This window comes from Mytilus trossulus, chromosome 9, assembly GCF_036588685.1.
Source record: "Mytilus trossulus isolate FHL-02 chromosome 9, PNRI_Mtr1.1.1.hap1, whole genome shotgun sequence".
Lineage (NCBI taxonomy): Eukaryota > Metazoa > Mollusca > Bivalvia > Mytilida > Mytilidae > Mytilus > Mytilus trossulus.
This window is the reverse complement of record NC_086381.1, coordinates 4,510,246-4,522,617: the sequence shown is the minus strand read 5'-3', so window position 1 is coordinate 4,522,617 and position 12,372 is coordinate 4,510,246. Positions and strand designations below refer to the sequence as shown.

The window sequence follows — 12,372 nt, the reverse complement described above, 5'->3', positions numbered from 1 at the left end:
ACGGCATTGAATCAGAAATAATTACAGCAATATACGTAATCTAAGTAAAGAAACCTGTCATACGGCATTGAATCATTCGTCACATGAGATAAACAAACGATAAAACTAAGATAAATTTCTTCAAAAGTACTTTGTTATAAAACAAATTAAATTTTAACAACAATTTCTTCCTACAAGCTCTTTCATGCAAGAGGTGAACAAGTACATATACCTATGGATGACAAAACACCAAACGTCAGTGGTTCGTTCAGACGACATTGTCATTTGCCGTAAAATATCAAGAAAATTGATGTTTGACGTGTAACAACGCAGATTGATGTACAGAAAAAATAAAAAGGGCGGTACAAGATCCATTCACTTATTTAAATAGTAATTGTACAAGTGTAATTCACATTAATACACACTACAAGACAACGATGAGACTTCACGATGTTGTCGCCGGCTTTGGTCTTCTGCTTGTTTTAAACACAGGTAAGACTATATCTTCAATAAATATGTATATCAAAATGGGATGATGTTAGACAATAAAAAGCTTAAAAGATAAGTGTATAAGCGTACGTAATGGCAACTGATTCTGAAATAAGAATAAAATAGTACTATTTTATTTCATCAAATGATTTTAAAATGAAATGTTTATGTTCATACATATCTATATATAATCATTTGATAATTTAAGGTATGCTACAAGGATATCCACTGATTCCGTGTATTAAGGGTCTGCAAATGTATAGAATTGTACAGAACATACTAGCTTTGTTATGTTGGCTCTTTCTCAGTTTTCGTGATAATTTTATCTCCTATTTCATACCCTGTGAAGAAAACAAAAGTAAACATTGTCAGCATCAATAATTATTGAATATCAAGATGTAAACGCCTTTAGATTTCGGATATTCGATTGAATTTTGATATTCGTTATATATATATCTTGAATTCGTTTACCCGAACCTCTAACTTACTGGTCTAAATATTGATCGATAAAACAAAGTGAACCAACTATTGTATGCTCTTTTTTAACGCATATTTATCATGTTACATTGTAAAAATGTCTTGTACGTATGACTTGTGCATTAACTAAAACGTTGTCCACTAAGAGATTAATTGACAAAAAATACACTTTTTGGCGAGAACACAATGAATTATCTCGACATTAACATAAAACAACCGTAAATTTGTGGCTTTATTCACTGCATACATGTTCACGATGTATATATTTATCAAAGTTATACATGTTAATTAAAATACTGTATACATGGTGTGAAAAAATGTATACTCTGTATTTTGTCTTTGTCTATCTTTAACTTTTACTGCTTCGTCCATATTTGGCAGTATTTTTGGTGTGGCTCGACATTTATACATCCCGACATTGTGTAATTGTGCTATTGCCATTTTATGTTTTCTTGTTTTTCAACTTCGGTTATATACTTTGTCTATACACCATTTGTTCTTTTTTGTTGAACTATTTATTTTTTGTTTCGTCGTGATCTAATTTACAACACAATATGGATTGCTGTACTCATCTGTTACCTACAATGGCTGTCTGATTTGCTCACTCATTGTTGTCAATATCAAGAAATTAAATTCAACTGTCATAGAAGTAAGACGTTCGGCTAGTTACAAATCCGCAACTGTCATACAAGTAAGAGGTTTAGCTATAAAACCAGGTCCAATACACGAATTTCTATACGAGGAAAGTAAGTCAGGATCTTGACAGTTGCATTCCATTCGTTTGAGGTGTTTGTGTTTTCGATTTTGCCATTTGATAAAGACTTTACGTTTTGAATTTTCGTCGGAGTTCGGTATATTTGTTATTTTACTTTTTATAAATCCAAGTATAAACACTAACATAATAAAATGTTCTATCTGATAGTATATTCCTTTTCAACAATAAATAAACAAACTGTCTTTTAAGCAAATCGTTTTATGTAACATTTCCCCTATTCTTCAATAAAGTAAGATTGAATTATATTTGATAGGGAGTAGTTTCTACCAATAACTGCGTATCAAATTCGAAATATGCATTTGTTTTAGCAATCATAATTGTCGTTTTTAGGGTTTAAGTTAAATGTAAAGATGAGTCATGCATGTTGTAAAACCATAATACATCCACCGTTAAACTGAACTGTATATTTATAGATAAACATTCACTTACAACAGCTTATCTTGAAATATTTTCAATATCTTATTACTTTTAAAACATAGTAATCGTAATTTTCTTTCTTTTCAGCATTGTCCGAAGCAAACCTTGGAAACATTGCTAACTCCCTAAAAGTTGGTTACGATGTTGGACGTAATGGACTTCCGTTAGACCTCGGTCCAGGACAGAGAATAACAACATACTTAGCAAACATTACATTGGAGAATATCGGAAAGACTCCTATAAATCCAGACGGATGGAGTCTATACATGTGTCATGAAAAGCTTATACATCCAATGTTTTATAATATATCTGGATTACAGTTCGCTGGTGGTGGTCTCATATTGCCAGGCAATGTTACTGTTATACATATTAAAGGTTGCATGTTTAGTTTCACTCCGTACTTAGGAGAAGATCCCAGATTCAAAGCCCAACCTATTGAACCTGGACAAACTCTTATTATTCCAATAGTTGCAAGTGAGTTCTTAGTGAGTAGATACTCTGTGTATCCAAACTGGTATATTGCTAACAGAAGTCACACAAACCTTATTCCTAATACAATGGATAACGACCGGAAGTTTGTCGGTCCGTTCGAACATAACATTCAGTACACTCGATACATTAACGATTTAGATAGTATCAAGTTATCTCCAATTGACCGATATCGAGGATATAGATTTTTAAGCAAACCGGAAACTAAATCTGAAATTTTACCAACGCCATTTAAGAAAACTGAAAACACGGGATCAGTAAGCGTAAATGGAAACTGGTTAATTGATTATAATGGAGTTCGAAATTTGGCAAATATAGCAACATACCTGCAAAGTAAGTATAACGTAAATGAATACTTCAACATTAATTTTGTTTCTGAACTATTAATTTCTACAGACAAAGTTTTATTAGAATTTAGCAGACGTATGACATTTCAACATACACTTCAATCACAGGAAACTAAAAGTTGGGAAAAAATAATCTCACTAATGTCAGTAATGGGCATTCCATTGAAGGACCCCCAAATTCTTGTCTACCAGTGACAATCGTCGTGATATTACGGTTAAAATCCCAAATGAAACATATCTGTAATAAGGCTCCACATTACTAAATCGGATTTGCAAATTACTCTTATAATAAACTAAAACATCATGTTTTAAATAATGCAACAACGAGGTTATTATTTTTGTAGTATTTAACTCGGTAGCTGTATCATTTGTTCTGTTTACAACTGTGTTTTCATTTCAAATAATAATAGCGTTACATTCTACAAGTGTTAAAATTTGTATATACTGATGGTTTAGGAATTTGGAAATGACATAGGGTTATAAAAGAGAATATGCACTATCTACTATTGTATAATATCATCATATAACCCATCCTTTCTTCTTCAAATGTCCTGTACCAAGTCAGGAAAATGACAGTTGTTATCTAAAAGTTCCTTCATATGTGTGTTGCATTGTTGTTTGTTTTTTGTTTTGTTGCACTGCAGTGTGTTGTTGTGTCGTTGTTTTCCTTTAATAGTTGATGTGTTTCCCTCGGTTTAAGTTTGTAACTCTGATTTTGTTTCTCTCAATCGATTTATGACAGCGGTAATTTACTGTTTACAATTTTTTTAAATTTTTGAAATAATAAGGCTTTCTACCTCAGACATAGATTACCTTAGCTGTATTTAGCAAAACTGTTAGGAATTTTGGTCCTCAATGCTCTTCAACTTCGTACTTTGTTTTGCCTTTTTAACTTTTTTGGATTCGAGCGTCACTTATGAGTCTTTTGAAGACGAAACGCGCGTCTGGAGTATATACTAAGTTTAGTCCTGGTATCTATGATGAGTTTATATACTACAATTGCCTTTATATAAGACTCATCAAGAGTAACATGATGGGTGTAACCAGGGGAACATGAGATCCTAACTATCCAAAGCACAAGAGTTATTCCCTTGAGGATTCTTGTCTCTTAATGTTTAGTTTTCTATATAGTTTTCGTTGACTGAGTTTGTTTTTTCGTGGTTTGATCATGATGTTGTCTTTTTATTTTCGGTTAATGGGTTTTGATAACATACCAGGACTGACCTCCGGTGTCCAGGAAGCTCAACAGATATGACAACCGTCGATTAACTGTAGAAAATAATTATGTGATATTAAACCAGATATCGTAAGATCTAATGTAAGGGTTTGCTGATTTGTTGGTCTAAATTAACTGTCTTCAACGAAATTTCCTCGAACACTTTAAGTTCCTCATCAGATTTTGGATCTCAACCAAATGTTTGTCATCGGCTTTAATTATTGGACAACCTAATGTGTGATGCATGTATATCATGCCTTGTTATCTGATGATATTTAGATTATTGAAATTATATTGCAGAACTGTGAATGATACTTTAAGTCTCCATTTACAAAAAAATACGTATCAGATAACTAATAATAAAAGATGTATATCTGGTATTGTTAATCCGGTATCTAATGCTTTTATTAAAACATTTCAATACACTCATATTATCATTCCTTATTTTCATGTTTTTATCTTCTATGTAGTATTAAGGCTGAGTCAGGTTTGTCACTTAGATTTAGCAATGTCATTTCATATTATCATGTTTTTATCTTCTAGGTAGTATTAAAGGCTGAGTCAGGTTTGTCACTTAGATTTAGCAATGTCATTATATATTATCATGTTTTTTATCTTCTAGGTAGTATTAAGGGCGAGTCTGGTTTGTCACTTAGATTGAGCAATGTTGCAGATGGAACACGTAAAGTAATACAGATCCTTCTAAGCAAACCCGCGGCTTCTACAAACCCTGAGGCATATACGTTACAAGTCAATCCAAATAATGAAAGAATTGTTATCAATGGATTTTCTAATGCAGCTGTTATCAATGGTATAAACACATTAAGAAGTTTGCTTGCCGGTGGGAGAACCATTAAAAGTATGACAATTAATGATTATCCCAGATTCTCATATCGAGGACTCGAATTGGATCTCGCCAGTAATTATTTCCCGCCAAGTACCGTCAAAAAGGTCATTGATGTCATGGCCCTTTACAAACTTAATAAACTGGTGTTAATTCTTGGTGAGGAAAATGGTTGGAGGATAGAAATACCAGAGATTCCTTCTCTCACTAAGGTAAATATAAAATGGCAAAAAAGTCAATCAAATGTTCTTATAAATACTTAAGCTAATGGAAAACCCGGAGACATCTACGCTTATTAAAGTAAATGTGGAAATAGAAAGACACACATAATAACGGACCTCCCTTACTGTGGTAAATATAGAAACAGTAGTATACCGCTGTCTAAAGGCATTGGAACTCATACCACATCTTCTTATATCTTTAAAATAGATTGAATGAGTGGTTGATTGCTGCGAATGGTCGATATCATGACAGGCAATTTAGTATAGAAATATTGGAGTTGTTTCATAACTAATTCAGTTTGTAAAATATTATGTTATTAAGTTTTATGTTATTTATTTTTGTAATTGCTTACCCACATGTACCTTCTAGACGATCGTACTTGTTTTTAGTTATTTTACCTCTATACATACATTTTAATAATCAGTCAGTTGAACTCAACTTGAAGTCATATTCAAAACGTGAAGTTTCATATGATTTTAAGACTTTAAAAATGGCGCAAAATTTATATAAACCTTGTAATCATCTTTTGAATATTCTAACTAGTATTTACTTTCAATTAAATGGTAATTTTAGTGTTGTAAGTTGTTCTTCATGCACCCTTATTTATTCGTTAAATTGGTATCATTTGTTTTGTCACACTGTACCAGATAGCTCCGAAAAAAGGGACATAAACCACCTGACAAAAATTTTTGATTAATCACCAGAAAAAAGAAAAAAAGGATAACAACATAAACACGTACTGCATGATGTATGTGTTCTTTTATCCTTGTGTTATTTGTAAATATTTTGATATGCTGTGATCCAAAAACATGTATATTTAAGTTCAAATTTTATGCAAAAGATTTAACTTTGTTTTTGGGCAATTTTTTTTTTTAATTATTATTTTTATTTACAAGTAATGTCCTGTTTACCAAACTTTGAAATTTTCTTCTAAATTCATCAAATCAAAATAGTATGCCTACCATGGGATTCGTGTTGCTTATTCTTTTGTTTTCTATGTTGCGTCATGTGTTCTATTGTTGATTTGTTTGTCTTCTTTCATTTATAGCCAGGCGTTGTCAGTTTGTTTTCGATTTTTGAGTTTTACTGTCCCTCTGGTATCGTTCGTCCCTCTTTTAAAATTACCATAGACCATTGCACGAAAGAAAAATTAAGTTACTAGTATTCTTAAACAATTGTGAATTTACGTGCTTCTGTACTAAATTCTATTTTTTTGGCTAGACGACCTATTGTTTTACACTGTTCGGTATTTGTATTATTTAGATTGGTAGTAAACGATGTCACGATCCATCAGAGGACAGCTGTCTCTTTTCACAATTAGGATCAAAACCAGATGGCACCGACGGAGGATATTTAACTGTTCAGAATTACCAAGATCTTATTAAATATGCAGCTGTCCGAAATATTGAAATAATACCACAAATACATATGGGAGTAAAAGCAAGAGCTGCTATAAAGTCTATGAGGGTACACACAATGACAACTAAAGATAAGTCCATGGTGTTACAAGATCCGACTGATATCCCTAGATATATGACATCAACATTGTATTCTGACTCAGCAGTCAACCCATGTCTACCAAATGAATCCACTGAGAAATTCTTTGAATTTATTTTAACAAAGCTGAAAAAGTATCATGAGAGCGCAGGCGTCCCGCTAAAATACATCCACGTTGGTGGAGATGATAGTCCTCCTCCTGCATGGCTCAACTCCACACATTGTCAACGTTTACTTCACTTAGAAAAGGAAGACTTGTACCTAGAACTTAAAGTGAATTACAGTATGGCTTTGGGAGATATAGCAACCAAACATGGCGTAGGTTTGATAAGTTTAGAGGAATTCTTCATGGCATGGCCATCACGTTTAGGGCCACCAAGGATTGTACCATTCCTGACTCCATTCAGCAGAACCAGATTTGGAAACTCCAGCGATATTATTAGTATCTCTACAACTATTAATCAATTCCCACAAAGACGACGACCTCAACTGATGGCCAACAGTGGTTATAAGGTAAGTCGTGTTATGCTTTATTTTAGAATGGACTGTATTAAAGACAGAAAAACACTCAACTGAATATATAGCTATGTCTCCCTTAGATTTCTACATCACGTATACATAATTTAACAATGTTTGCATCAAATTGAGATATAAAGAATCAACCTCTATAATTGATGTGAAACTGTATTAAAAATCATGTTTCCTAAAAATGATTTTGTTATTTATATAGGTTATTCTGCAACCATCTGACTACACAGCCTTACAGTTTGCAGCAGAGCCGGACTCTGAAATGCCTGGTGAATATGATTCTAGAACACGATTCATCAATGCCACAAAAGTCTTCAACTTCCTGCCCGAAAATCTGTGCTGTAATTTTGAACTTACAGACGCTGGATCGTTTGGCTGCACAGTCCCGGATCAATGTGAACCACTAACAGAAAAAGACAATGTTTTAGGTAAATACAGATTCGTTCTACTTACATTTTTTTCAAAAATGCATGTGACATTCATGTAACTTTTTTTTTAAATCAAACAACCAAAAAAACCTTACAAATATCACACCTCCTATATTACACATATGGATCTGCGTTTTTTTCGGCGGGATTGGTATTGCTCAATCGAAAGATTTTAGTTTTGTGTTTGCTGGAATGTTGTCTGTCTTGTCTTTGTTCTCATATCGTTAACGGTAATCTTCATTGTTCTTGATTGCCTTCTTGATAATCTATCCTTTATAGTGACCAACTTGAAATAAAAGAATTTCCACGATTTGAATCAATGTTTAACTTAGTGTTCATTGGGTGAACACTACTGTAATACAGTTTATTGGGATATGTTAAGGTTAACTATAACAGAATTCGTACCAAAGTCAGAAATATGACAGTTGTTTATAACTTATTTCATGTGTTTGAGCTTTTGATGTTGTCTTTTGATAAGGGATGTTCCGTTTTGAATAGTAAGATTGAAAGTAAGAGCACTAATCATTTATTTATTTTTTAATATAGGTATGCAAGCATCACTTAGCACAAGGTTTGTAAAAGACGAGGATACTTTGTTTAAATTGTTGTTACCACGACTGATACCATTTGCTGAGAGAGCATACCACAAAGCGGCATGGGAAAACACTTATCTACCTCCTAAACAGATATTTAACCCTCAGACTGGACCGGAAGTCGTATTTTCAAAACCAGATCTCGTTGCACGTGACGAAGATTGGACACGTGTTGCCAGTATCATAGGAAATAAAGAATATCCCCGATTGGTTAATGTTTTGAATATTAAACCAAACGTACTGCCACCTGGTGCCAAGTAAGTATAACATGTTTACACTAACAGACTTGTTTCCATATACTAGAAATTATATAACACATGTGTACAAGGATATAAAATTAAGTTTGCTATAATCAAATACTTGATGCCTAAACAATCACGAAATACGTATCTGAGTTATTATCCAGCATTTCTGTTTAATAGTTAAATTGACAATATTGAATATGAAATGTTTATGGAACTAACACGTTTTGTATTGACTCAGTTGAACAGCTCTTATGTTTTTGAATATTACAACTTGGCTTTATTCTCACAAAATCTTAGCAAAATTAAACTTTGCTTAAGTATATATATTAACATATATATAAAATTTACAATGTTTGGAATGCATCTACCGAAATCAATATAACATAAAAAGATGTGGTATGATTTCCAATGAGACCATTATCAATCTGAGTTCAGGCGAAGTAGATGTAAGTGATAATATCCTACTGAAAGGCCTTTAACACTGCTAAACAATTTCTGTAAAGTCAGCCATAAACCGTCCCATTAGTCACAATTTGTCAAAGTAAACCATTACATGTACTTACTATGTTCTTTTGTACTTTCATTTGCCTGATTTCGCAGACGTTACATAGCTTAAAGGTAACGAAATACTTTTCTTATTATTATCATTCTATATTTTCAGAAAGGAAAAAATGGGAACAAAAGAATTATTACGAGTTGACACATCTTACCCTGGTCTTACTCCGCAAATAAAGAGTTCCCTGGCAGACTGGAGTAACATCAAAAACACAACCGACGTCACTACTCTCAAACTCAAAGACTTTCAAATGCGAACATTGTAAGTCACTCATGGTTTTTTATTCATTATTTCGTGTATATAAAATATTTTTCACAAGTTGTTCGCGTCCATTTATTAATTTATTTGAATACACAAGAAAAAGATATACGTATACTCCTGTTAATGCAGTATGAACTGGTCGAATTTGCAGAAATATTATTTTTTTCTATGTTTAAACCAAATCGTCAGGAAGGGACATTATCTTAGATTACAATGTTGTGTGCATTACTAACCATTTGAATCATACACGTTAAATGTAAATTTGGCCCTTCTTAGTTTTACTTATTTTACAGTGTTCAAAGTTTGTTGATTGTCGTTAGGATTTGGTTTTTGTCGTCCTTGTATTAAGTTATGAATATCAATAATGTGTTTTTTTTTATAAATTTCCTGCTTCCAAAACTTTGATTTTTTTGTAAACTAAGGATTTTCTTATCCCAGGCATAGATTACCTTAGTCGTATTTGGCACAATTTTTTTGAATTTTGGATCCCCAATGCTCTTCAACTTTGCGCTTGTTTGGCTTTATAAATATTTTGATATGAGCGTCACTGATGAGTCTATGTAGACGAAACGTGCGTCTGGCGTACAAAATTATAATCCTGGTACCTTTGATAACTATTATGTGCGCATTATTTGCCTTCCGTTTCGGATTAAATTTAGCTCAATATTTTAATATAACATAATGATTTGTTGTTTTTGTGTTTTCTAACAACTGCTATGTTTATTCTAAAAATTTCATTCCTCGGATGACCATAGTTTTAACTAATTTATGTTTCGAAATTTTAATAGGTTAAATGGCAAGCAGAACAGAAGACTTGAGAGCATTGAGCAGACGATGCCGTTAGTCGTAAGTATTTACTATTAGACTGAGGAATTCTGTGTAATGTCAAAAATTATTTTGAAATCATTTATGGCGTTGCATTAAATATTTGGAATAATTATTGCAGAAAAATTACCATAATATGCATAAAAGAATATATGAGGTTTACATCAATGAGACAGCAAACAAATCACACGAACATCTCAATTGACATCTTTAGGCTGATCATGTTCACTCCCAATTAAAATATATACATTATGCTAAAAATGATATACTAGTAAAACTAATAGCACAATATGATGTATGTTCCCGCCACTTGGCAAAGGGGGCATTAAGTGTTACCCTTGACCTTTCACCCGTCTGTCTTCCAAGGCTCCGTGTGGAAGACCGCACTTTGACCTTTAATAGTTTACTTTTACAAAGTGTGACTGATATGGAAAGTGTCTCATTGGCACTCATACCACACCTTTTAATATCTATTTAAAGGAAAATTTGTTTTAAAAATCTTTTATCATATGTTTTCAGTATCTGAGTTTAAAACAAGAAATCCTGGGTAATGTCACCAAAATCCGTAGAGAGATGGAATTAGAACGGCAGAGACAAATGCAGGCAGCACAAGCAATGGAGTTCAGAAGGCGACAAGCTATGATGCAACAGCAACAACAAGCCAGTCAATTTGCCAGAGCACAGATGGGTGGTACGAATCAATTCAATCAGTTTGGAATGCCTCAACAACCAGCTCAGCAAGCAGGCGCCACAGGTGTAACCAATCAACAGACAGCTGGGACGGCCACACAAGCTGCAGGAACACCGGTACAACAACAGTTTAATCCTACCGGGTAGAAAGTTGTCACGACTTCTTCATTCTAAAATGACTATAGTGAACAATAAACGGCGTTTCTACAAATGTGTTGAACTAGCCATGGTCTTTCTGCCGTCCATCCAGATTTTAGCATACGGCTTTGTGAATGTGTCTTACTTTTTGATAAATAAAACTAACTTATTTTGTTTATTTTTGTCTATTATATCATGCATTTGTGTAACAAGACCAAAAATATTGAGTTTTAAGTGTTTCTCCTTTGTAAACATAATATAGTATAATATATAGCAATAATTACTCAGTCAATTCAAGCAGGGTTAACCGTATTAATAATTATTTAGAGAGCACTAGATCATGGTACATTTATAAGTGTATATAGAATCTTTGATCACGGGATATTCAAAGGAGCGTAGAGTCCTGGATCACGGTAGCTTATAGTAAGTGTAGAGAATCTTAGATCATAGGTCGTAAATAGACATAAGAAGATGAAGTATGTGTGCCAATGAGACAACTCTCCATCCTAGTCGCAATTTGTAAAAGTAAACCATTATAGATCAAAGTACGGCTTTCAACATGGATCTGACATCTGCAACAGTGTAAAAGTAAAATCACAACAAAAAAATAAACTCCGAAGAAATTCAAAACGGAAAGTCACTAATAAAATGGCAAAATCCATTGATAAAACACACCAAACGAATGGACAACAACGTTCATATTCTTGACTTGGTATAGGCATTTTCAAATGCACAAAATGGTGGATTAAACCTGTTTTTTTTATAGTAATAAACAACTCACGTGTCTGATTGTCGCATCAAATTACCTTATTTTTACAACGATGCATGAATAAAACAGAGAAACAAGGTAAAACTGTCAAAATAGGAGTACAGCAGCAGTTTTCGTCGTGAAGCTTCCATTGTAATTGTTTTTTTTTATGTAGCTGCATTATTGAAAAAAATTATGAACTAGAAATTGATTTGTAATCTTTCAACAACAGGAGCTACAGTCCTGATAGACTGACTAATTCAATATAACAAGTGGTTCTTTCTTCCTACCATCTGACAAATTGAAATTACTATTGACATTTCACACATACTTCGATTTCTATCAAATTTTATGAGAATCCATGAAACCTGTAAGGAGTGGCGTTTGTTTTTTTCTTTTCTTACGCGGCTGTTTATATTCAACCAAGATATTTGATAACCTCAGCTAATTGCCTAGAGTAGTGATCTTGATTTTCAGTGGTTGTCGTTTATTGATGTGGTTCATAAGTCTTTGTCGTTTCTCGTTTTTTTTTCATATATAGATTAGACCGCTGGTTTTCCTGGATGATTTTTTAACCTAGTGTACCGTTGTCGTTTTTGTACGGAAGC

At 33.1% G+C, this 12,372-nt stretch overlaps 1 protein-coding gene across 1 annotated transcript; it reads left to right on the top strand.

Moving 5' to 3' along the window:
• The first annotated feature begins 349 nt into the window (after positions 1-349).
• Positions 350-11,194, top strand: LOC134685001 (putative beta-hexosaminidase). Its single transcript, XM_063544334.1, has 9 exons — positions 350-471; positions 2,225-2,959; positions 4,812-5,245; positions 6,519-7,265; positions 7,483-7,708; positions 8,255-8,558; positions 9,208-9,363; positions 10,152-10,209; positions 10,708-11,194. Exons 1-9 carry the CDS (start codon positions 417-419, stop codon positions 11,023-11,025), a joined length of 3,033 nt encoding a protein of 1,010 aa, XP_063400404.1. The 5' UTR covers positions 350-416; the 3' UTR covers positions 11,026-11,194.
• The last annotated feature ends 1,178 nt before the right edge of the window (positions 11,195-12,372 follow it).

What these genes read in the sequence shown, in the direction of transcription:
- LOC134685001 (XM_063544334.1), top strand. Translation starts at nt 417, where the DNA reads ATGAGACTTCACGATGTTGTCGCCGGCTTTGGTCTTCTGCTTGTTTTA. An exon ending in TCTGCTTGTTTTAAACACAG is followed by an intron (nt 472 to 2,224) that starts GTAAGACTATAT and finishes CTTTCTTTTCAG; the next exon opens with CATTGTCCGAAGCAAACCTT. An exon ending in AGATTCCTTCTCTCACTAAG is followed by an intron (nt 5,246 to 6,518) that starts GTAAATATAAAA and finishes TGTATTATTTAG; the next exon opens with ATTGGTAGTAAACGATGTCA.